Source organism: Cygnus atratus, chromosome 20 (assembly GCF_013377495.2).
Source record: "Cygnus atratus isolate AKBS03 ecotype Queensland, Australia chromosome 20, CAtr_DNAZoo_HiC_assembly, whole genome shotgun sequence".
Classification (NCBI taxonomy): domain Eukaryota; kingdom Metazoa; phylum Chordata; class Aves; order Anseriformes; family Anatidae; genus Cygnus; species Cygnus atratus.
Window position 1 is genome coordinate 3,420,976 of NC_066381.1, and position 26,555 is coordinate 3,447,530.

The 26,555-nt window shown below is 46.3% G+C and overlaps 1 protein-coding gene across 18 annotated transcripts in view; it reads right to left on the reverse strand.

Annotated features, from left to right (window-relative positions):
• The window catches only part of CLIP2 (CAP-Gly domain containing linker protein 2), an 80,798-nt gene extending 61,182 nt beyond the window's left edge, over positions 1-19,616 (reverse strand). For 2 of the 18 annotated variants that reach the window (XM_035559250.2, XM_035559241.2), the window contains exons 1-2: positions 17,545-17,860; positions 3,220-3,440 (exon numbers count right to left, since the gene is read on the reverse strand). In XM_035559250.2, the coding sequence (XP_035415143.1) occupies positions 3,220-3,331 (112 nt within the window). In that variant the 5' untranslated portion in view covers positions 3,332-3,440; positions 17,545-17,860. The other 16 variants (XM_050714837.1, XM_050714836.1, XM_035559252.2 and 13 more) reach the window with 14 other exon arrangements.
• Between the last annotated feature and the right edge of the window lie 6,939 nt (positions 19,617-26,555).

Below are 26,555 nucleotides of genomic sequence, written 5' to 3' on the forward strand. Positions count from 1 at the left end.
TCATTTCCTAGAATAGGGCATCACACACCAATGAAACTCATATTCCTGGAATTTGCACTCAAATATGTTTTGAATATTTGCAGGCCAGCAAAACAGAGTGAGGACGGGGCAGAGCTCCATCATCTCATTGTGGCCCAGACCTGATTAATCCCAGGAAGGGTAATGAAAACCAATCTTCCGGGCCATCTACCACCAGATTCTTTGGCTGCAGCTATCCTTGAAGTTTATGTCAGCGCCTGCTATGGTTAGGATTTTAGTGATAAGGACACGTGGCTCTAAAAGAGAAAGAGATCACTTTGACAGAAAAAAAAGAATATTTTTCTCTTAGGGTTCCCCCCACCAAAAGTTGAATCCCGTTACTATCTGTACTGTGGCTGGGCCCCACAGCCAGCACAGACGCTGCCACCCTCAAAGAGAAGTAAACAGGCAAATCAACAAGGTTTTGGGGTGTACCCTTCTCTCATCACTTCAGATTTTTGTTGGAAAGGAGAGCAGCAGGAAGAAGCAAGGGGCTGGCCAGGCCTTTGGAGAGGTTTGCAGGAGGAAGGGTGGTTACAGGCCAGGGATACGCACAGCAGGAGCTCTTGGGAAGGATATAAAAACTGGAAGATGATGCTAGGGGTGACACTACAAGCCCTGTCACAGCACACGCTAGGTTAACAGCCCCACCGTGCTCTGTTCTCACCTTCCAGGTGGGAATGGCTCCGTGCGGTGACTTCTGGCAGCTCAGCAGCTCCTGCAAAGCCCCAGTGCACCATCCCAAGGGGCACAGGACCAACAACCACTCCAACAGCACTAGCAGTGCGGGTGCCTCAAGAGCTACAGACCACCACCACACCATCCCTCCTGAAACTTTTTCCCATACACCCAATTTTTCCAGGAAAAAGATAATATCTATATACATTTTTTTTTTTTTTTTAAAAACATCTCTTGCTAAGGTCAAACAGTTTAGGTCTGGATTTTGCCTGTGTTTGGCTGGCTTTGCTGAACGTCTATCATGCTGATGGATGGGTGTAGCTGAACAGGGCACAAAGAAGCTGCAGCAAACAACTGCTGCATTCAGCTTCTCATCAGACCCCAGCGCTGCTCTCTGTGACAACTCACTGCAACACACGCGCTGTGTTCACTGGGATGCCTCTGTGCAAAGCCTCAGAATGGAAAGACAGGCCTGGGATCTGTTCCCTCAGTTTTTCGCGTGATAAAAAAAAAAAAAATCAACTGAAGTTAACTCCGCAGTACACATGCGATTATAAATTCAGCATGAAGTGCCTTGAGAGATTCACTAGTGGTAGCTAAATAGTCACAGTTTATTTCTCAATCACAGCTAGGTTCTAAGTGGGAAAAAAGGGAAAAACAGGAATGGATCTGGGGAAAAACTTCAGAATAAACAGATAAACATTATCCTAAAAATTTCCAATGTCAGTTTGAGCTTCCCCCTAGCAAACATAGGTAAGGAGCTTTGATTATCTTCGATTTGGATGCTAAATTAAGAAATAACTCTAATGTAAAAAACCACTAGGACCAAGTCCCCAGCTGAGAAAAAACGGTGATGCTCCACTCCTTACAACACTGTATTACACAAGAGCATCTGGAATTCAGCCCATGATCTCATGTGGTGACTGGCCCCTCAATCAAGACTTTGCAGTACATGCTAAAACAAGTTTAAAAAACTACGTGTTTTTTTGTTTATTTTAAACAGAATAGGAGATGATGCATGCCCTTATCTGTCACCGAAAGAAGAGGAAGCTCAGCTGAAGAAATCCACAAGCAAAGGAGAGGCCCGACAGGTAATAACAAAGCACAGCCAAGGTTGCTCAGCGGTGAGCGGGGTCTTTGCATGGAAGTCCTCTGCAGAGGTCGTGCCTTAACCAGAGCTCTCAATGGAGGGCGTTCGTGGGACAAGCACGTGTCCCAGCACAAAAGAAAATTAACAGAGGCGGGTTTTTTTGTTTGTTTGTTTGAATAACTTATACTTCTGCATTACTCAAAAGAGACAGCACTGTGTGGTGACCCTCACTTTTGCAATATCATTATCACAGACTAATTTCTCATAGCATACTAAAGCAAATAGTCTAGTATTATCCCATATAACAAAAGCTTTTCTGCTTCTGCCAAGGGCCATGTATTTTTGGGATTGAAGCAAACAACAAAGTTACCATGGATTTGGGCAGTGGTCTGAATTACTGTGGGACAAGAGCATGATAGATTTCACACGGACGCCAGCAACTTTCTCAAAAGGAAAGTTTCCAGTGTAATATACCAAATGTACAAGTGCCTCTTCCTGATGTATTACCCCCAGAACTAAAAGGAAAGACAATCCCAATTGAAATGAAAATCCTTACACACAAAACTTGCACCTTGAATGTTTTCTAAAATGTACCTAATAAAGAAAACAACCCAGCAGTCAAAGAAGCCAGAACAAGTGCTAAACAAAACGTACAAACTCTTTTGAAGTCAGTTACGCTGCATAACAGCAGTCTGTATAGCTTATGTATACACTGGATATAGGTAAGTGGATAGTGAAGCACGTGTACGCATGTCTAGGTAAATCATTATCCACACACCAGTGCTTCAAATGATTCTGTTGAAACAAAGGCACTAATTTGAGATAATTAGCACAGGACAAATTACCTTAACTGGCTGGTTCTCATTCATGCATTGTCACAGGCCAGAAGAAATGGTTATACGACAGTGTCTAAGAAGGTCAAGGGTGAGGTTCCTGTTTGTCTAATTATTACCAGCTCCTCGTTAACGTGTGTAAAGGCACGCATACACAGTGCCCTCTCTGAATGTCCTCCAGCTGTACAGAGAGCGCACCACAGCACAACGTCTTGTGAGCAGCTAAAAAACACTGTCAGCTAAATCTGCCTAAACTTGGGCCATTGGCTATGCATCTTAGGAACCCCATGCTTCTGGACAGGTCCAATGACTAGAGCAATCACACATATACAAACAACCAAGACAGGAGGCAGTACCTCTGTCAGCTCTAAACACCAGAGGATCCATCCATCTCACCCACTCCACAACTTGCCCATTTTGCACCATTAGGTGGGAGATAGAGGCCATTTAACTAACCCCACGCATTTGATTTGATCCATGCTCAAGATCTTACAAAATGAGGAATTCCATATCTTATTGAACACTGGCACCACTGGGCCTTTGCCTTTAAAGCTGGTAATCACCTGGGTCATCTCATGCCCGGCTGGATCGAGTCCTTACCTTCTTTTGAACCAGTGGTGACAGCAGCTGCAGTCGTCCCCGACGCTCGTCCCACTGGGCTGGAGTGCTTCCCTGCCCTGCCGGGGATTTTAAGTCCACTTGGCTTCAACATATTTGCTGCCTCCTGTATGTCAGACTAGTATCTCCAGGGTTTCAAATGCTGTCCTGGTATCTCCGTTCAGGCTTCTCGATGATGGACTTTCTCTTCCATCGTCACAGACCTGGGGGAAAAGAGAATAAAGAAATCAGAGAATGTGTGGGAGGGTATCCAACAGGCTTCCAGAAAACTGTGCAGCTCTGGTCACATCCCTGTGAGAATCAGGCAAGTGAGCTGATTTTTTTTTTTTTTTAATCCAAAGGGTGATAATTCCCTTTGTCTCCCACTTTAACACTGCGTTCTTTTCCTTAACCTTGCTGTCCCACTTTAACCCTGTAGACACAGATCAAAGCGGAAACCTCACAGAACCACTACACAAGTATTTGAATTCTGCTTAGGATTCAAGTGACTAAAATTGCTGACTTGTTTTAGATTCTAGAGTCTCATCCATTAGCTAAGACCTAGTTCTGCTGCTCTGTAAAAGCAGCATCAGAGCCTCAAAGGCACCTTACAACTCCTTGACACCAGACCTTTGTTGCATGGCCCCCATTTTCACAAAACTTCAGGGCAGCCTTCCCAAACTGATAGGAGGAAGAGGGAAGAGGCCAGTGTTTGTGACTGGGCTTTCAGCTCCTTTCATTAAGGATAAATCTAAAACCTTGTTACAGAAAGTAAGGGTTTAGAAAACAAGCATTTCCCTATGCCATTCCCTTCCCGGTAAGCAAATGGAATAAGACCTCCAAATGCATGTAGCATTGCTAGCATGTAACAAGCACACAGCTCCTCAAACAAAAAGTTGGGTGATGAAAAAAAAAAAAAGGAAAATAAAGGAAATGACTAGGCTGCTGAAAAATGAAAAAAAACCCACATTCCTAAAAAGGATAAAGAAAAACAATCACAAAATTGAAACTATCAGCAAAAAGGAAGCTAAGGTTCTCTGACTAAGCAGGCTGGGATGCAGACAGAAGAAGGTGGCACAGAAAAGTGAGCTGAGGCAACATCAGAAGCAAAGGGAATTGCTAGGAGAGAGCACAGGGAGCAGCCCGAAGGCAGGGGACACCCAGGCCTGCTTCCTAGGCCAAGGAAGGAGGCAGGCCCATGCATGCAGCTTCGCAGAGAACTAACGTAGCAAAGACTTGCAGATGCTGCGAGGGGGGGACTGCAATAGCAGGGCCGGGAAGTGATTAAGGCATGAGTAAGGATTTCAGGGCAAGTCAGGTCTGAGTGAGGGGGTGCTGGCAGGGCTCCAGGGTAAGCTGCAGGCAGACACACAGGGGAGGAGAAACCACAAGGAGAATTCCAAAACTATTCCTGAGTGCTCACAAAACCGGAGACACCAAAGTGTTTTGGCAATAACAGTCATCTAGCAGCAGCTTAAAGAGACAAAGAAGGGGGAATCAGGAGTAGATAGACTGGGGAGGGAGCCTGTGTGAAAACCCAAGGGATCAGGCCCCATCTCTTCCCCACGCTCCCCATTATGGGTGTTCAAAACCTGGGGCAGCTTCAGGACTGCAACAACTTGGGAATATTCAGTCTACACAGCAATCACGGCTGCTTGGATGCCGAGAGGATCCAAACAGATCAGAACCGATGGCCAAGAGCAAGCAGCTCGTGTTAAGGAAGGCAGAAAGCAGCCTGCCTGCGACTGAGCCAGCCAGGCCCGGGCGCTGCCACAGAGCTGCACATGAGGCTGCAGTCCCCAGCTCTATTTAGTATGAAATAGGGAGATAAATAAGCAACAGAATCTGGAGGTGAGGAACTCTGATTGTTAGGAAGGGTGATGGGCTCTACCAAGAGATCTCGCCCACCTCCACCACCTCTGACTGAACGCATTGCTCTCTTCACAGTATGGCCTCACCCCTGGTTTACACAGCTCACTGCCTCATAACCTTCCAGTTATGGGGTTTGATGCCGTGCTTGGAGTAAGAAAGCTAGGGATGCTGCATCTCCCAAACAAAACTAGTGGCTAGTTGAATCCACAGACAGGAATATGGATGGAGGGAGGATAAGAGAACGTGGGGGAAGGATAAAACAGCAGCAGGGAAGAATTTAGTCAGGAAAGTGAGACAGGAATAAAAAAAAAATAATCTTAGTTTTTCCAGCCTTTTAGAGGAAGAGTCTTAGTACATTAGTTTTGCAGCACACGAACTTTAGGGAGACAGTGAATTTAGCCTGTTCCTCTGTTCCACTCCTTTTCTATGAAGAGATGGAAGCTTGATTCACTTCATTCTCCCTCCATCCATCATTATCCCTGACATCCCTGATTATCCCAGCTGGCCACACAAGTCACCGGATATTGTTCTGCTCCTTCTCAGGATGACTGGATTTTATTTTTACACAAGGGGGAGAGAAATAAGAGGAAGTGCATTCCCACGGCATGAAAAATTCCACCAGAAATGTTTAAGCAAACACATTTGCTTTCAACAGACTGATGCTGAAAAACAAATGACCTCCACAGGCTGCGAATTACACTACCCTCCGAGCAGAGAGCTTCTTTTATTCCACCATACAATCGCCACGATAGTGCACGTTCATACTCACTAGGGGCTCCGTGCCACACACCAAATTCAAGGAGCATCTGAAGCGCCAGCCTGCGTCGCACCCAAGTGCCCTGGGCCTGGTTATGCTCACTGTGTGTCAGTTCAGACAGTGTCAGTTCGTAGGAGTCTGATGTGGGTTAAATGTGGGTTAACTCATACGTCTAAAAGGTTTTCTTCCAATCTCCAGTAGCTGTAGCCAGGAAACAGAGTATATAGGGTATGAGGTACACCTGCACACTCACATTATCACACAGGGAAATGAGGATGGACATTTTCTAGTCTACACACACTGCTATGGACAGATACTCCCTCTCCGGCCCTAGTTCCCCCCCACAAACACACTTCTACATACAAATATATGAACAGATTTTCAGGAAGCTATGAAATCCAAGCATGGGGCTCTTCCAAATTATGCCATTAGCTCATCTTCACCACCCATGGCAGCACTGCCCCCAGCCAGCCAAGTCCCATGTTAGCTCCCAAGCATGCGGTGCAGCTTTTGGGCTGCAGAAATATCCTAGGCCTGGGATGTAGGCCAGTACCTCCACAGGCCACTGTCCTGCTCCATTAGAGACAACAACGTGCTCAGAGCTCCTGGATTATATCCACGGCATCCCCCTCTGTTAACAGTATCCTGAAAAATCTGCCTCCAGAGCAGATGCTGAGCACACGCAAAATGCACTGCTGCATGTGACATAAGCAACGAGCCATCTTTTCTTCCCTATTCCTTACATTACCTACACAGGCTGTAGGTTTACCATTCCAATATAACTTCACGGAAATGGGACTTTCTCCTGACACAAGGTTAAAAAAAAAAAGCCAACTGTTCCTGTGGATACTTCAGGGCCATCAGCTCAGCTTACTCTGTTTTGCTTCGTCCTCTTCGAAGATGAGGCGGACTACAAAGATCTTCTAGATCTGTGCTAGATTCTTCCTGCAATCTTTTCATACCAGGATGAATGGCTCTGTGTGTTCCCACAACCAAGAAAAACATCCCAGGAATGCACAATATGAAAGCCTGCTTCAAATGACCAAAACATTCTGTTCCCCATCCTTCCTTCAGAAAAGGGGACAGCCAAATCTGAGTCACCTAGGCTCAGATTCAAAATGGAGAACAGCTCTCAGCTAAGTACAGAAAGGCCTCAAGAAAATACCTTTCATGAGAAGTAATACATCTGGATACATAAAGTCTCCACAAAACGGGCCAGCATTAGGACAGCACATAAAAACAGAAAAGCAAGTGGAGGTTCTTAGACATCAACTACTCCTCAAACGGTATAGAGGAATAACAAAACGGGGTTGGAAGCCTTTGTCAGTTTTGGCAGCACAGTTTGTCCATAGTTTTTCTCCTTCATCTATCCCTCCTACCCTCAACAAGGCACATGGATATCTCCTTGCCACATGCAATACCATTCAATTCAAGATGGGAAAACCAACAAAGCATGCCCCCAAACTCAATGCACTCCCTAAAAGGAAACCCTCATGGGTAAATGACAGCCTAAGGATCTGTTCACCTCGCCATATTGAATGAAACAACTGCAAAACGCAGGAACAAGTTTCCAGACACCAGACTGAGTTGGCCTGAATCCCATCCTGTGCCTGGTGCTTCCTTCTGGATGGATCCAGATGCCGGAAGTGTTTACCCACCATGAAACCCTAGGCAAGGCACAGGGACTCCGTTCTGAATGCAGGCCCATGTGGAACTCAGCTGACTGTAGGTGAGCACTGCTCAAATAGATGAGTGTTTACAACATTTTGTAGAGAAATATGGAGTTGTTTTTTAATTAAATATGTGGCCAAAAGCCTAAGTGCCAAAATTTAGGTTTCTAATTTTCTAAATTTGTAAGATTTCATTTATTGCATGTGAATTTAAGTTTGCAGTCAGTCACGCAGACGCCTTGTCAGGACCATGACCCATAAAAAAGATAAAGTGCTTAGTTACCAGAGTGAAGGAAAGCAAGGTTGTCACATTGCATGGAGGGTTAACGACAGGCAAAGACAATGCAGAGCAGCAGTAGAACACTTTTGCTTAAAAACAATCTTGACTCATGCTCAATCCTGAATCAGAGTCTTAAAAGACAGCTATTTGGACAGAAAAAGGCTTGCATAATAACCTCTTCCTGTTTTTACCTACTCCCATCTAAGATATTTTGTGATGCAATTGTTTGTGCCCTCATTTAAAACACTAAGCCAGCTTTCCTCATATGCACACTGAGGATGAGGAACACCAGGGTTTTCACATGCAGCCCTATGGGAGCATGTCTGCAAGTAGAGAGAACACAAGAAGAGTTTCAGCCATTTTCAGGGCTATTATAAATGGTGGTGTGGCTGAATTTGCAGAGACTCTTACATTAATAACAAAGATTGGAAAGTCCAGGAATTCTGCCTGCAGCTGCTCTGACAATGTAATAACAGCGACTCCATATGGAGAAATGGAAACTGTATTTTATGATTACAAGGTAAATCCCCATCTTCTATAGGAAGGAAAAACAATCCCACATGCTGCCGCACAATGCGTAGCTGAGTCCAACAGCACTTTGGTTTGGACGCATCCTTTGCATGTACATTCAGGAGAGTTAAACAAACGCAGAGACCTAATTTTTTACCCATGTTCTGGCTTAATATTTCAGAAGGAGTACAAAGCATTCAACAGCTTCTGGGTTTGATCACAGCGTTACTGGTTGTAGAAACCTTCAGCAACAGCCACTGTGAATGCTGAAAACAGTATTTGGAGCCCAACACACCCCTGAAAACCAACTGCTGAGGACAGATTGGGTCTGCTGATAACTGGAGGAGCTCTTCATGCACTCCAACAATAAGCACACAAGATAAAGGCAAAAAGCTTTCAGTGTCAGCTTGCATTCATTTATTAGACCTTATAAAAGAAACCTCTACTGGCCTAAAGGCACTGGTATCTTATATTAAGTTATATAAAGTTATTTTGTTTCTTGTTTCTGAGCATTTTGGTTGCATCCATTTCATGTTTTCACGCTTTTCTGCGCACTATTCCCCCGAGAAAAGTGAAATTCTCACGTAACAAAGCTCAAGCTCCTAGAGTCGTTACTCAAGGAGATGTTACTGCCCGGACTGTATGCCATAGGCAAGTACAGGTTAAGATTTGGTGCCCTAGGCTCATGACCCTGACAGCACTGGCCAGGCTGCAGAGACAGGCTGGGGATTTAAGAAGAGAATTTTGCCTTGAAAGCAAAATCCAAAGGCCAGACTTAAACCATTCACTCTTCTGCAAAAAGGACAGGAAATGAATCCAGTCAACATAAAGATGATGATCTGATAAAGCCAAAGTGCAGCTTTGCTAGTAGGGAAAAAGCTCATGCTGAGAAGAAAGGGCAATTTTTATCTTTTAATTCCTTAAGATGTTCCATCTGATCCAAGGTAATCATCCCATCCCTTCTCACTTCCCTGATTAGTTACTCTTCTGACAAGCAATCAGCAAACTATTTCTGAAGCACATGTCAGATTAGGATTAAATCCTTTCAGTTAATTGAGGCACTGAGGAAATAAGAGACCCTCATTCTTAATTAAGGTCAGACTCCTCTCCCAAGAAAACATTTCCTTCTCCCTTAGAGGAAACAGACAGAGTACTTCAGGAACAAAATTAGTGTACTGCCATCAGTTACACACCAGGAAAAACCAAGGGATCCCGGTACCCTCTGCCAGCCACCAGTTTTTCTACTTACAGTTTAAGAACTCACATAGGTTCCTCATCCAGAGAGCTCTGCTGTCACTACGCAGTTTCCCTTACATCTCCCGAAGATTAACCTCTAAAAAAGCCTGAGTTGAGTTTTCTTCCTCACTCAAATTTTATAATAATTAGCACAGAACGCAAAGGGAAAGCCTAGAGGCCTTTTATTTAAAGCCTTAAAACCAGTTCTAACCACTAGGATAGACTCATCCTATGATTTAGGTATAAAACAAAGGCTGTTAAAGGAAGAACGTACAAAAGCACCCCGCTGCATTCTGTAACTAAAAACCACAATGTAAAACCTGAGGCAAAGTGGGAGAAAACAAAGGACCTTGAAGGAAGGCATCCTAAACAAAGTGGGGAGTAATTATGGGCTTGCTGATGAGCTCACACTCCCCACGCTGGCAAAACGCCTACTGAAGAGTGATACTGTAGATAGCAACAATTCTGTACTAATTGCAGAGCAAAACTCTCCCTAATTTATGGGAAAAATCTCAGGAAAGGGCTTGGAACTAAAGGAGTTTCTGCTCCCTGGCATTAAGCCCTGGAGGCAGGGGACAGTGTCCCTGCAGAAATAAACAGGGGCATGACACCAAAATTGCACAGCTCCCATGGGAAGGGAACAGAAGAGACACAGAGATTTCAGAACTGTTACCCTCCAAGGACGGACTTGGTAACAGAGCCATTCAGATTTGATCCAGTGGCTACTCTACTCGATGGAAAGGTTCCTATGAAATTCGAGGGGCAGCATCAAAATCCAAGTTCTCTATGCACAGGCAGTGTTATCTGTCATAAGCAGTGTCTGGGAGAAAAAAAAAGAAAACCAGAAGAGCAGACAGCGCAAGAAAGGCAATGACACGTAATAAACATATTCCATTATAATGGCTTGGTATTTTACCACTGGAGAAACCATTTTGGCCATTAAATATGAGCCCTACTGTAACTCAGCCCTGCCAGGCACCCTTCGCGAAGCTGCAGAAGGAGCTGAACTTTTGGAATTTCCTGGCTGTTGAGTCCTTGATTTAATGCAGCATTAAAGTTCACCCTGGCACTTCATCTGTTATTCACAGGAACTCAACTTTACACACAGAGTTTGATTTGTGCACTTCAGTAATCTAACCTCTGCCCAGGACTTTGATTATGAAACAAAACCAGGACCAGGTCTCTCCCTCCTAGATTTTTCCCCCTTTTTTTATTTATGACCTGCACCTGCAAGCAAGGCTTTTTTTTTTTTTTTGCAGGCCAGCCCTGGTTTGTACAGTGCAACTAAAAGGCTGGCGCAACAAAGGGCTGAAAATAGAAAGCAGCTAGTCTTGCTAGTTCCTTCTTTTTCTGTGCACACTGAAGTTCTTTAAAACTAGAAATTTTGTCTTCCTTTTCATCGTGGTGTTATGACAGCCTGTCTGATCGCAGCGTAGCTGTACCAGTTTTGACCAAATTATCAGCAAGTTTAAAGAAAACAGAGAAAACAGGAGCAGAGCACAACATTTCTGGTGTGACAGACAGTATTTCCCTCGGGACACACCATGCTTACCACCAAATACCCCGCTGTGCTCCACTGATGCTGCCCGAGATGTTCATATTCCCCCACAAACACACCTCAAGTGCTGTAGGAAGAGGCACGGCGTTAATGCAGTGACACATTTAACGCACTTGGGTATGCAGAGGAAACCTGGTTGTTGTAGCAAGAACAAGAGCAAAGCCCTGCCCCAGGGCACTGCTTCTGTAGGTGCAACATTTGTTATGGAAGCCCTCCCAGAAGAGCCCCAAAAAGCAAAAATTGGCCCTGTCAATACACAGGGCGGTGAAACTTCAGGCAGGGATGAAGGCTGGGAAGAGCCTAACTTGCAACTGCTGCAAGTCCTTTCCTTTAGTTATGAAGCTACCTTACAAGGTTTTCATTCCAGCAGTTCTGTGGCGTTAGTTTTAGTCTTTGCTGGCTGGATTTTGGTAGGCCAGACTTATTCGAGCCTACTTTCTGTCCATGTACCTGCTCTGCCCTCTGTGCAACACCGACTGTCCCAATGCAACCAAAAGGTTGCATTTCAAGAGGTCCTGAGATGACACTCACCATTTCCTCATTCCTCTCTGCAGACCTGCTCTAAACCTGCATCACTTGAAGTCAGTCTGTTATAAACACGGGCACCCAAAATGCAGTCTGCATCCCAGATGTCTCACCAGGCCTCGGACAGTCTCTGTGCCAAATACTGAAAGCTAACAATCTCCTTCCTTCAAACAAAGCAACTGCTCCCAAAAGCAGAAGGAGTAACTAACCCATCCTCACACCGTGACCCTTGACAGTAAGCTGACACAGCAGGAGGCGTGATAGAAATGAAATACAAAGCACTGTCTGATGGACGAAATGCAGCACTGACAGCCAGGACTCCCCTCTTCTTCTGCCAGAGGGGTTAGCAGGCTCCTTAAAATACAAGGGGTGACAACAACAGTACCAACCTCTTAACCAGAAGAGCTACACCACTGATACGTATCAAGGGATCTGAAGTCACCAAAGATGCTACGGAGGAGCCAAACTCTTCTTTCTCTCTGGAGCACCAAGGCTCTGTGTAAGCCCCATCCCTTCCACCTGTACTCGAGCATCCTGCTTGCCATCAAGCATTCCCGCTCTCCATCGCTGCGTAGTTCCCTGCAGCACGCTCCTCCTCCTCACCAGCCCACACTCAGCCTCCCCCTGAAGGAGCTGACCCCTGGCCACATGCACTAATTGTTGCTTTCACCTAAGCCTCTACAAATACTGCAGCTTCCCTGCACCACAGCTGACACCAACACAGCTACACAACTCCCCCCATAACCAGTGGTGGAGACAGGGAGGCCAGTAACCTATAAAGTTTGCATTTGGCCAGTACGCATTAGTCTGAGTTTCCTTCTTCACCACCCATAACCCCCAGTACAAAGGCACTGAGAAGAGCTAGGAGTTAGACAGCTCACAAACTTCTTAACACAAACGGAAACACATCTCTTATTCAAATTGCGGCCCTGTTAATGACCTAAAATCATAATCACTTTGGCACGTTGGATCAAGTAGCATCCTTATCAGTCACGTTACACTATCACCTTCTGCCTTGTGGTTCCTTTCACCTGCACCTTGCGATTTGCCTCGCAGAGGCAGTCACTTTGTATTGTACCACGTGCAGAGAAGGAGATCCTACAGCTCAATGCCTTTGGGCACTGAGCCACACACACGAGCCACAGCAGTGCCATAGGATGGCTACCTGTACCAGAGGAGGTTAGAGACTGTTTCTAGGGTGAAACAAGATGACACCATCCTACATACAACCTACATACATCCTACAACCTATGGGTTGTTTACATACCGCAAGTGTCGTTAATCTCTCCTCTAACGCAAGCAAGACCACAAGCATGATTTTCCAAGGAGGCCAAGATATAATCTTATCTAGCCAAGCAAGCACAGAGCAGTTGCAGGCAACAGCCTGAGTACGCTGTAATGCGGAGCGCTGTCCCGATGTCTCTAACGCAGACCGGTCCGGTTTCAAACAAAAAGGAAGATCAAAAACTGAGCTGTCACCTCTTCTAGCAAAGGCAATACATAAGTTTCCAGCACCCTAGGGCAGAAACTATCATAGCATTTCACACACCTGAACCATATGATGACCCAAAAGCACCCATCTGACTGACATTGCCACGTTAGTGTGCTGGAAGCGCGCCCACACCTTCCTACTGCCGAGCCAATGTGTTGGGGGATTCAGAGATAACGGGGGGAGAGGGAAGAAACATGCTTGCAAATGCTTCAGATGCATCAAGATTAAGCTCACAGGAGGCATTGCCATTGCCAGTATCATTTACTGGAACACATACACATTTAAATATAGATTTCTTTCCTATGCAACAGATTCAGCAAGTTCAAAAAGCTCCTTCATATATCCCAGTAAAAGCCTACGTAAATAGACATGTAAAAGATGAACTGGATAAGGGAAAACATCACCTTCCCGTCTCAGCAGCGCACTCCACACAAGCCTGCCCTTTCAGCAGACATTTGAGCAGCCTCTTGCAAGAGGCCACGAGCAGTCACACAAGAGCTCTAATTCCAGCAATCCAGCGGCCTTTGCTCCTTCAGTCTATTATACATGCTCCAGGTTGCAAACACAGGAAACAGACTATGCTTTCCATATCTTCTTTCAAGTACAGACCTAGTTTCTTATTCCAGATTTAGATGCTCATAACACCAAACGTTATATTCCTCCACAGAGCAAATAAACTGCCACATTGTGGTGGTTTAATCTTGTGGATTCAGAGATGTCTCTTCCTCCGCGGTCTTGGTCAAGGTGTTTCCCATAATGCTTCAATGGGAATACATAGGCAGTGCAGCCCTACAAAGCAATACAACTCCATCTCATTTTAGGCACCTGGGCTCTGGGAAGTACTGACAGCATGGGGATAAGCAGGCTCACTTGAGCAGAAGACACGATGAAGTACAAAAAGGCAGAAACATCCCATCATTCCAGGCTGGGAAATACTTCTTCTGCCCTATTGCCAGTCATTAAATCTCCATTGGGAATGCTGGTGGATTGATCATCAGCTAGAACATCCCAAATTTTCCAGCTGGGAAGCACGCATCCAGAGAAATAAAAGTACTTCCTCAAGGTTGCAGACTGACCTACTCCAGTTTGCGTAGCGAGGACCTCTGTGTTATAAAACAAATAACTATAAGCTAAATATAGCTAAGGAGCAGGCTTTAATCACCAGGATAGGCTTCATGCAGGGGGCTGACAAGAGCCAATGAGGCAGTATTGCACATAGGCAAATACAAAATACAAATACAAATAGCCCATGACATACATCTCATGATGCAGCTGCCTCTCCATATCTTCCACGAAAGGCCTCCTTTCCTAGGGAGCTTTGTCTCAGCAGCCAGAACAGCTTCTGCATCCAGGGGATGTGCCTGCAGGTCACAAAGGGGAGCGTTTGCGAGGGATGGGAAAGTGCAGTTTGTTTCAACAGGCAGCTGCCTGGGATTGCTGAAAAGTTTCCAGCACTAATTGGTGGACACACAAGTTTTCGGAGCATGATGCAACAAATAAAGGGGAGATGAGCATGTCAAAGAGAGAAAAAGAACAGATCCGCCAGAGAAAGCCTTTGTTAGTGACTATGCCAGAAGCATGTGCATTGGTTTGGAAGCCTTCTCCCAGACACGTTGCAAAAAAAGTTGTGCTGGTTGCGTTGATTAAACACCTTTGTACCGGTCCTTTGTACAAACAGGGCAGATACACAGTGACAATGACAACAACCTAAAAGGGAAAGATGCACACTGCACAGCTCTAACTACAACGTTAGTTCTGAGCTAGACTGTCCACAGAGGCTGTAAAACCTCCCTCAATGCCCACGATAAAGGAATATATATAAATATATACACACACAGATCTTCAAACCTCCATCCTGAATGCCAGCAATGAAGACCTGGAACAGACAGACGGATCAGATTACCTCAATGCCACCCCAAATTTTTGTGAATTCCTTCCAGTATAGCCAATATCCCTGCACTACACAAGTTATTCACTGAAAGAAAACAGCATTCCTTTTGACCAGGAGCTCTGGCAGTAGCAATACAATTTTATTTGCCTTATCTTTAAAGGAACTGAGTGGGGAAGCACAGCTGAAAAGCACCTAAGTTCCAAGGCCCAAATATCCAACGCCTGCAGAGCTTTTCATTCACAGACTTCAAAGGAGGTGAGAACTACAACACCTATTTTGCACCTGGGAAAAATTGATACAGAGACAGAAAAGATTTTCCCCAAGATCACTCAAAAAACTGCAGCAGCAGAGATGAACACAACTCTATTGGACACCATTATCTCTTAACATCCAGCACATCAAAAGACTTGGGAAATCTTTCTGAAGTGTTAGTTTATAGACACAGAGTATAAATACATTTTTAAAATAATCAATTGACTTTCCCAGGCGCAAATGGAGTCATCAAGAGAGCCAACATTAGAGTTCAGAACGTTAACTCTCAAAGCAAAACAAGCAAACGTCAAACTCCCTTTGTGCTTCAGCACAGATAGGGATGGGGAGAAGGGGACGTAGTGCTGGCTCAGAACCCCCAGCAAGGCATTTCCCCAGTCTGTACCACATCTCCCTACAACCACCTAGGCAGGTAAGGCTTAGCATAATAAAAATAAGTCACTGAAAGGAAAGCAGCAAATAATTTCAGCTCTGATCCAAGTCAACATCTTATTTCATTGCAACAGTCTGACGTAAAATAAAAAATGAAGCTGCGATAACAAAACATGACAATGCTTCGTTTTATTTCTTCACACATCTTTCTTTACTTACGCTCTTTCTGAAACAACCACAGCTTATTTTATAGACACTCATTTAGAAAGACGAAAAGAGTGCCACAGCATGGGAATGGGCTCCAAAAAGCCTGATGCAGAAACACTGCCTTTTTTCCTTTTTAAATGAGGTTTCTTTGTTTTCTTCAGGAATAGCAGTAAGTATTACTTTGAGGTGCCAGACTCAGAGTCACATGCAATGAAGTCATTTTTCCCACTGGTAGCTACGGCAAGAGCACAACTGCACAGTAATAAGAGCAAGAAATTAAAGCCAAATACGAAGGAAGCAAATGTGATTTGCCCCATTTATCATCACAGTTAACAAAGTACAACACACAAACATGGCATGCGGGGTACTCTCAGCTGAGCACAAGCAAACGCTTTGAGAGCATGGTGGTATGGCAGAGAAAGCCTTTGTGCAGCAATGCGCTGACTGGCTTCCGTGTTTGTCAGCATCAGCCACAAGGATGAGAGCTTTGATGTGGGACAGAAAAGACAGCATGTGGAGAAGGCAGCACTAGAGGAGGACTCAGGAACACCACATTCAATTCCTTTCTCCTACCTGGGCTTCTCGAGTGACCTCTGACAGCCTGTCTCCTTCATTCAGTGACTGACCTCATTTGGTTGGTTTAGGAAACTGACCAGTACTACAAAGCCCCAGTCTTGCTGGGGTCCCACCTTCCCAGTAACATCAACCAAGGCGCTCTCTCAACCAGCTAAGACCTGAAACTCTGCTGTAAATATCATGAGAGCAGTGATAACAGAACAAGAGAGACATTGCTGGCCATCTAACTCAGCAACAGAGCACTAGAAAACATTTTCTTGGCCCTTCTCAGCAACTTCCTTGATTGTTCTTGTGCTCAGAGCCCTTGGGAGATGGAGGGGAAAACAGGTCACAAGATACTTATAAAAGATATTTACGAAAAAAATAGATATCACTATAACTGCTGTCTGTGTAAGTCCATACCAGTGTCTAACAGAGCTTAGCAACAAGTCGTGCTCGGGTCCAGCTACCTGTACCTGGGCTTTCCCAGAGCTTTAGAAGTCAGTATATAAAGCTTGCCACGCATTGTGCACGCTCCGCAAAGTGGCACCGACAGCATGCAGCCAGGGGATGGAGTCTGCATTATATATTGTCTTTGTCATAATCCTGATGAGGACAAAAAAAAAAAAAAAAAAGATTTATTAATTTCCGCTGAGTTTCAAGTACGGAGGAGGCGTTTTCATAATTAAAACCAGCAACCTCAAGCAGAAGGTGGAATCTATGCCCTTACCCATTTTATCCAGCCAGTAACACAAGGGAAGAAGAACTGGGGTGCATACTCTTACACAGCCACATCCCTCAGCACTGGAAAATCCCCCTCTGGGTCCTTCATCGTTTCTTCTGCCAGTGAAAGAGCACGAGCAGAGAGAAAGAGGAAACGCACCAGGAACCGCTACTTGCTGGCATAAATTAGGGCAGCCTCCAAGGCCAGAGGCAGCGGGAAGTCAGAGAGAACCACATACCAACCCCTGACCTCAGCAGATAATCCAGTCCATACGTACCCCAAGAGCATCCCTTAAAACACACAGTTTTTCCCCTTAATTGAAGGCAGGCCCCCACACGAGCGCTCCTGGGACGATAAACTGGTTCCAGCACCACTTCTCCCTGACAAGCCTGTAGTGGCTGGCGCTAACCTTTTAACTCATGGCTTGTCTCAGAGCCATGACTTTGAATTCCTGTGCTCTCGGGTGATTTCTGGCACGCAGTGACACCTCTTCGTGAGAACACAGCTGCTCGGTGCAGACCCTCTCCTCCCCACTCCTGGCGGGCTCTAACAGCAGGCAGGTAATTTCTTGGAGCGACCCAAGTTCAAGAACAAGCCAGGCAGCTGCGCCATGTACCACAACCCCAGCAGTGACTGGGGGGACCGATGAGGCTGCTGATTAAAGCGTTTTCTCTCGGAGCACCACAAGGCACAGGAACGCTGTCTAGGAGGCAGAAGAACTAAAGCCGACAAACCCAGACAGGCACCCCAAACATATTTCTGTCCACGCACTGACCAATCCTTCTTGAAATGCAAGTCACCCCACGGAAACCCTCCTAGCCAACGCACGGCTGGGCTGATGAAACTCAGCATCCGCCCCAACAGGATGGGTTTCTGAGCCGGGGCTGGCAGGCCTGCGGGACTGACACCGAACAGAGCAGCGAGCCCCGGGCAGCACCGACACGGTGCTTTGTCTGCAGCGCTTCCCAGCACAGCTGCAGCTGCCTGGCTGCTCCGAGGTACCACCACCGGCCTCTGCTCCATCCCTGGATGCTTCCCCAGGCAGGCTGCTCGCTGCTCCGTACCAGGAGACGCGAGGGGCTCAGGACCTGCCCGGTCCATCCTGCCATTCATTCGCAAGCATGCCGGCAGCCCCCCCGGTTGGGCCTTCCCTGCCAAAGGGCACATCTCACCATCACACCAACAGAAACAAAAAACCCACCACGTCCGTTCCTTTAGCACGCAGACCGTGTCAATACCTGGATCACTCAGAACAAAAAGCCAGCGAGAGGACGGAGCCCAGCGAGCCGCCAGGCTTCCCAGAGACAAAAGAAAATTCCCGTTTCCAAACCCCAACTCGCTCGGCGCTGGCTGCTGACGACCCCCCCCCCTTACCTGCATCTCCCCGGCATCGGGCCCTGCGGGGCCGGCTGCTCCCAGCAGAGACGGAGCGAGACGTTCACCGTGACCCAAACCCCACAGACCACCCCCACCCCACAGACCACCGGCACCCCCCCGGGACCACCCCCACCCACCTACAGAGCTGCCACCCAGTGCTGAAGCCCCCTTGGGTGCCCCCCATCCGTGAGGTGACCGCGCACCCCCCCCCCCCTCCACGATGGGTGCCCCCCTCAGGGGGGCTGCAGAGCCAGGAGGGGGGAGCCCTCCCCCCCCCCAAACCCACCCCGTAGGCAGGGCAGCGCCTTCCCCTCCCCACCCCGAGGACGAGCTGCCGCGACCCACCCTCGGCTCCCTCCGTCCATCCCCGCCTTTGTTGCGGGAGCCGCGGCCGCCCCTTCCCCGCCGAGCCCCCGCCCGGCGCCCCCCTTACCCTCCCCGCGGGGAGCCGCCGAGCCCCTCCCGAGCGGGGCCGAACCGAGCCGAGCGGAGCCGAAGCGATCCCCGCGCGGAGGGGCCCGGCAAGGCCCCGAGCCGCGCCCCCCCCCCCCCGCCGAAATCTTTGTGGTTGTCGGGCCGCGGAGGCGGCGGAAGCGGAGCGGGAGGGCGGCTCCTCCTGGAGGCCGCCCTGCGGGGAGCGGGCGGAGGGCTCGGCTCCCTCCGGCTGGGAAAACCTCCCTTCCGAGCCGAAAAAATAAGCGATAATAATAATTAAAAAAAAAAAAAATAATAATAATAAATTGGAAAAAAAAAAAGGAAAAATAATTTTTTTTAAAAAAAGGAAAATAAAAGGTTTGCTGCCTGCAGCCCTTTCCCAAAGAAATGGGAGGGGAAGGATAAGAATAATAGCGGCCGAGCCTACCTCTGGCTCGGCAGGGATGCGGTCTCTCTCCCTTCCTCCTTCCCTCGTGGCCGCGGGGCTGGGCTCCGGGAGGGAGGGGCGCTGAGCGCACCCCAATTTACATCCTAGCAAATGGGATGGATGCGGGGAGAGCAGGAAGGGCTGGAGGTGCTTCCTGGGGGAAAAAAATTAAAAATGAGAGAGCCCTGATTTTCACACTGCAAAGCGAAAGCACCTGCAGCCTGTGGGAACTCATTCATTCAATGGCAGGAAGGGGGGGCTGAGCTAATAGCATCACTCGTCCTTCACCGCCTCCTGCTCACTCCCAGAGCCATAACGGGGCTGACATCAGGTGGAAACACCCTGCGCTGGGTCGTATCTAGTGCCTGTGCCTGACCTTGAATCTTTAACTTGGACGGGAAAGAAAGTGCTTTGTGCAAGGGCCACAACTCCACGCAATGCACATCACAAGCCCTGTAGCCACCTTGGAGTGCCCGAAGGGCAGCACCAGACTTTGCACATCAGACACTGCAGTGGAAGGCCACAAACCATGTGGCAGAGGAGTAGGGTCCCACCTGGAAATGGTCTTGTAATTTGGTGCCCTGACTCTGCCCTGTATCCCCAGCAAGAGCCCAGGAAAACATGATAGAAGTGCAAGTGAAGGATGTGCAGGCAGCAGAGCAGAGAAGCAGCAGTAGAAGTCAAGAGAGCATCATCCTGATGATGAGAGCTGACAGCCTCAGCAAGACAATCCAGCCATGAGCAGCCTAATTTTCCATCTTGCAGAGGGGAAGCCAAAGCAAAGCGAAACGGCTGGTCTCAACCAAAAATAGGACCTGGAGCACCCGACAGCGACGCCTCTGCTTCAACTGATCGTTCGCTCCACTTCCCTGGTATTTTCCTACATCCAAACCTAAGTCAGTGCTTTGCGGTTTTGGATGCAAGATGTTTTGTCTCCTCTAATCTGTAGTTGCCTAGGGAGACAGCGTGTCACCAGGAGAAAGGAGCTGCAAGAGAAGGTGCCTCTTGAGTCCTTCTCTGGACTCCAACAGGAGAAGGAGCTTCACCAGACTTCACCCCTGACTTGCCAGCTCTGCCAGTTCACATCCTCGGGTCTGAGGGTTTCCACTTATTGCAATGCTAGTGGTGATGGTGACCACCCTTTGCTAGCTCCAGAGAGACCAATGAGAAGTGCTGCCCACAGCCTGGCGTTTTGTAAGGCGGGGGAGTGTAAATTTAAAGCAGTTTTGAAAAAAAAAAAAAAAGCCTCTTTAATGTTTTCAGATGGATTTCAGATCTAATACAGCTCAGCAATTAAACCTTGTCACTTGTGATCAGCTGCACAATTTCCTGCTCTATCTTCTATAATTTGTTCTTGTTGCTAAAACCTCTATGTAAACATTTAATTTACCGTCCTACGTCTATGTTATGACAAAGAAGGTCAGCAAGTTTGGGGTTACATTTTGCCGGCCAGTAGCCCATGGCTCGATGCCATTTCCTGCCCTCAGGTTCGTATTGTTGCAGGACCAGTGCCCAGCTCCGAAACGTGACATTGAGAGCTGGCACGTTGCTCATCACCTCTGCGTTTCAGAAGCAGAAGGCTCAAATCTTAAAAGCACTTTTTTCTTATAGAATCATAGAATGGCCTGGGTTGAAAAGGACCGTAAAGATCACCTAGTTTCAACCCCCCTGCTCTGGGCAGGGTTGCCAACCACCAGAGCAGGCTGCCCAGGGCCTGCTTTCTTCTTGAAAACACCGTCATCCCAAGGGATCTTCATTCAAATAGCCATATATTATGACGACCACTATACTTCCTTTGTTCAAATTGCCATATATTATAATGACTACCATATTTGTGTCCCAGTGGTGACCTGGGGCATCCCACCACCAGAGGCTGTGGTGCCAGACATGGCGCATTCCCTGAGGCAGCAGGCCTGCACCACGGGGTTAGGCTTCCCTCACACCCACGGGCTTTGCAACGCTGATGTAAGACTGAGAGGAGAATCGAGCTTATTGGCTTCAGTGAGATGAAACCAGAAAAGTTTCCCAGCTCTTAAGTCACTTCCTTGAGTCATTTTGGCAAGCATGCCTTTCTGACTAAACTTTCTCAGGGGAATTTTCAGAGGCAGAGGGAAAGATCAGCCGGGACCATCCGCTGCGGTGTGGCCGCAGGACCCATTCTTGCTGCTCCAGAGCACAGGCTTAAATTTGTGTCTTTTCCATCAAGTGCTCCCCCACTCAGCTTCCACTGCCCCTGCTTTTCCCAAACAAAGCTTCAGGTTGAAAATAACTGTTGAGATCCCATTGTTTGGCAGAGTGGCACTGCTATTTCCTGATAACCATTTATTTATTCACAGGGGCTGCATGCAGACAAGCAACCCTGCACTGATAATCCCAGACAAGAAGCACACAAGACAATCAAGCCTCAGCACATGAATATATGAGGACTTGTTAATTTTACACAGGTGAGCAGGGCCACGGCTTTCAATTAAACTATCACACACAGAAAGCTGGTATCCAATCTCTGACATGCCTGGGCTGTCACATTTGCCTGACAAACCTTTTGCCATTTGCTACCCTCCTACTTTAAGTGATATGATATAGATTTTGTTTTGAGAAGTGGCTTCTCACAAATAGTCACAACTCTCTCTACTTGACAGATCCATTATTTTGATTTGGTGACTATTCGCATTAGCTGCTGGGATCACTGAAAAGCTTCACAGCCTCTCTCTTCTAAATTATCCTGGCAAGCTGAAGCATTACGCAGTCAAAGTAACATTAAAATAGAGGGAATACTCTCACATGCATCTAGGGAAACCAAAGGAACAAAACCATACTGTGTTTTGCCATTATCTGTGTTGCTATGTTTGAATAAGGACAGCAGATAAGAAGCCACAGCATTCAGGCATCTTTCCATTTTATTACCCAGCAGTAAGGGACAAAGCACCTCTCCATGAGATGATGAAACAAGTCATCTGCTGCTTTCCAAGAGGTTAAGCTTCCTAAATCCCCAGTCCTGCAGTCATCCCCCAAAGACAGCTACCTCTTAAAGGCTACAGAGGGCACCTACAGGCCACGTGAGGTGGTGATATCAAGACCTCAAATCTGAAACTTTTGCTGACTTCTGAGTCCCTTCAGTCTTTTCCCTACCCCAGAAATCCCTGTTAGATGCATGCCTGTTCCCTGCCAATGTACTCTGAGAACTGAATGGTGGCAGAAACAGCAACATTTGAAAATATTGTGCAACTTCACTGTTGTCTACTTCCAGTTACGCGACTTCCATCATCTCAGAAGTGCAGCCGCCACAAGAGCGTAAGTTCATTCAAGCTGACACTACAAATAATCTGCTGCATTCAGTGGCAGAACACAAAATTCCAGCGTTGGTGGGAGAAACAAGATGAAAGCAGTGATTTAAAGAAAAAATATTTTTTCTTTGATTACAGAGCTGCTGAAAGAGTTCTTATCTTGGGGATCAGTAACTGCTTTAGGCCTTATCCAGTCTAGGCCAAGACTAAGCTCAGAAACGTCTTGTAAACAGCTCTCCAACTGTTAAGATCTCGCAGAGATGCAACAGTTCAGCCAAGTGGCGCCGTGATTTTCAGGCATTTGTTACCCAACCGAGAGCCGCTGCAAGGCCTCTAATATCCAACAGATTCTGTTGTAGCTCCTTAGGTGAAAGAAACCTCTTATTTGTCTTTGGGCATCTATATCTGAGCCAGCTGTCTAGACTTCCTATGTAAAGATTGCAGAGAAACAGGCACTGGGGTGCAATTCCCCTCAACATCTTGCAGACACCCAAAGTAGCGCAGATTAATTGCTTGCTAACAATGACAGTTTCCACCCATGAATTACAGGGGTACTCCAGAATTAGGTCAAAGGAGATGTTTAAAGTTAAATGATATGAGTTCCACTCATCTTCCTTCCGGAGATGCTCAACACAACTGATGATGGTTATTTGGGAGCATGTCAATTAAACACGTTAGATGTGTTCTGGTCTGAAGGCCTGGCCTTGTTCTGGTTCATTGAAAGAAGTCAGACCATCGTCCAGGATTCAACAACAGGGCAAGACGTGGGTCCAGGACCCTTCATGGGAGCAAGCATGGCTTGTACCATGCAACCAAAGTGCTCTGCAAGAAGGCTTTCTGCTGGGTTGACTACCGTGCATTCCTACCCACTTGTTAACATGAAAGAAAGCGTGGGTGGAAATATACTGCAGGATCATGGCAGTTCTCATTAACTATGAGGATCAAGAGGGGCTCTTACTGCTTTTTTAGTATATTTCCTATGCTGAAATTAGTGCATTAACTGTTACTTAAACTTCAACTATCAGTATAATTTAGTCATTAGCACAGTCTGGTTCTATGTTTTTAAAGTAAACCTCCTTGCTGCATTTGCAGTTATTCTTAGGAACGTGGACACGCTGTATAACTGAAGCAGTGTAATTTTCATTACAAAAACTGCTCCCCATCCACAAGCCCAAAGGCAAGTAGATTTCAGGGAAATTCAACATCCTTTAAGCGGAGGCCTTCTGAAATTCTGTCTTCTGGTACAACTTTTGTCCAAAGGATCTACGGATCTACACAAGATCGTGCTGGCAGTGGAGAACCTGGAATAGCTTTTTTTTTTTTTTTTTTTTTTTTTTTTTTAAGTCAGTAGATTATTGTCAGTCTTTTGACAGAAGATCACATGATGAGGACTATTAGCAGCTTCTCTTTACAGAGGAAGAAACTGAGTCATGGAGAGAAAAAATACTATATCTGTGATCACCCAGCAGAAGCAGAAATATGCTGGTTGACATCCACACTTCAGTGCTAAGCATCTGCAAGTAAACTTGACCAAAAGAAAGCAACATAGAAGGTACAGAACACGTAGAGGCTGAAGGGGTATTCGGTTCTACTAAGTATAACATCTTATTTGTGGTAGAGGAGGGAGGGAACAAAAAAATAGCAAAGAAGACATTCTATGCAGACCTCCCATTCCAGCACAGTACTGCATATTTATTTTCATTTTCTTTCTTTGTTATTGTCCTAAAGCTTGTTGCGTGTCTGAATCAAGACTAAAGAGTGGGCTGTCCTTTGCCCTTTTTTTTTTTTTTTAGGAAAAGAAAAAAAGGACAATTGACAGCTGCACTGCCAGGCTTGCTCTAATTAAAAAAAAAAAAACAAAAAAACAAACACTTTTATGGCTATTGACCTCAAAGTTGAGTAAACTTCACCTATATTTTGCAGCTATAGACACCAAAACTGGGAGGGATTAGTTTAACTTCCCAAGGCCTGCTCTAGCTCAGTAGCAACACAGGTGGGTACAGAACTTAGGCACCCAGACTGGTCATTATAACGTTGTATTCTCACTCGGTTCATAGATTTTTTTCTACATATATTCAAGTCAGAAGAAAGCCAATCTTTGGTCTGCCAACACAATGTCCTACACTGTAATCATTAGATGAAGCAGCAGGCTATTTTGTAAAGGCTCTGGTAATTTTCTGTATACCCCTGGGTAGCTCAGTGCATCCTCAAGAATAAAAAAGGAGACAGAGATCAGTCATGATAGGGCACCTCCACATTTTTCCAGTTGCCAAACCGTCACGTTTGCATGCAACAGCACTGCTAGTTTGCAAACCATCCAAACTGTCTCTGTGCTTTGCAAACCAAAGTTACTTCTGACTCACTGATTATTTTTCCTTGTATGTAAAATAAAATTGCTCCCTCATTTATTGCTGCTCCAAGTGCATGCCACCAGCCTTTTCTTATTGTTGTCAGGTGTGTGAACATCCGTAATCATCTCTGACCTGGTTGAACAGGGTCTGTAACAAATTGGAGCCAGACTGTACAGCATGAAAAAATCAGATTATTTCCTTGTTGTTTGGGTCCTGACACCAGTACTATTTCAGGCCAAATAGAAGCACCAGATGTTTTCTAGTGCCAGAGCTCCAGAGCGTGCAGGGCCTGTGAGAGGCAGGAGAATCCTGTTTCCTTTGCACAAGCTGCAGTGTGCAAGAACATCAAAGATGAGAGAGGGGAGCCAGGCTGAAAAATCTCCCTATTTGTGGCTGGAACTTTAGAAGAGATTTTGGTATCTACAGCTGAAGCTGTGTTTAATAGGGAATGGGAGGGAAGCGAGCTCCAATTTTGACATTGGGAGGAAAGACAGATTTTTTATTTTATTTTTTAAATGTCTTCAGCAGGCAATGCACTCAGCTGGTTTAAACAGCCGGCCTGAGCGTGGACACTGACCATGGAAAAATCCAGCCCTTCTGCTTCATTCCTTAGCTTTTGATTCTCCAGAAAAGCAAAGCCATCCCCAGAAAGAGCGCCAACACTGCAATTTAACATGGGCACCCTTCCCCAGCAGATCCAAAAGCGCGCATGAAACTATCTTTGTAACAATTTGTAGACCAGAAGAGTGCAGTGTAAAGATGTTTAAATGACAGTCTCATGCAGGATCACCTGCAGTCCACCGATTTGCAGTCACTCAGGTAGCTGATATGTTAGTGAGCCTGTTAATGAGCTCTGCTAGAGCTGTGCTGGCTCCAAGCCGAGGTGTGGATATTAGCACTTTTCTTGTGTAAGGCAGGAGGACGGCAGAAAAGGTGGGAGGCCATCCACAGCACAACTGGCTGCCCTCTGCTTCCCCCAAACATATGCCTGTTTTTAATTAAGGAAAGGTCTCAACCAAAAAGCCTTATGAACCTAACTTAAATACCCCAGTAATGAGCACAGCATAAATACAAAGCTCAAAACCCACAGCCCATCTCGTTTTAGATGCAAGGGAGCAGGCTGCTATCCTGTCCCTTGGATGGATGGTAGTTAAACTGCATTTTGTACTCCTTCCACAGAAATGCCCATCTGCAACAGAAACATGCTATTCTGGTACAGAGGAACTATCCACCATATAATTTCGCTTTTCCCACCATATTATGTTTTCACCATCAACCCATTCAACCAGCTACTGATCCCAGCTGTCATTTCTCAGGAAGACATTAAAAGGTTTAAAGAATCGGCGCGATGTCTTTATAACGAAGAGATTATTTCTTTATGCAGAAATAAAAAGTCTTGTGACAGCAGAGCAGCAAAATGCCCCAAATGACCTCATTCTGCGACCGGATATTGCTGCAGCGATCGCCAGGCAGAAAGGTCAGGCATGACTCCCAAAAATCCTGCCTTACAAAAACGGGTGTAGGAAAGACTGAGAAAGCCTGACCG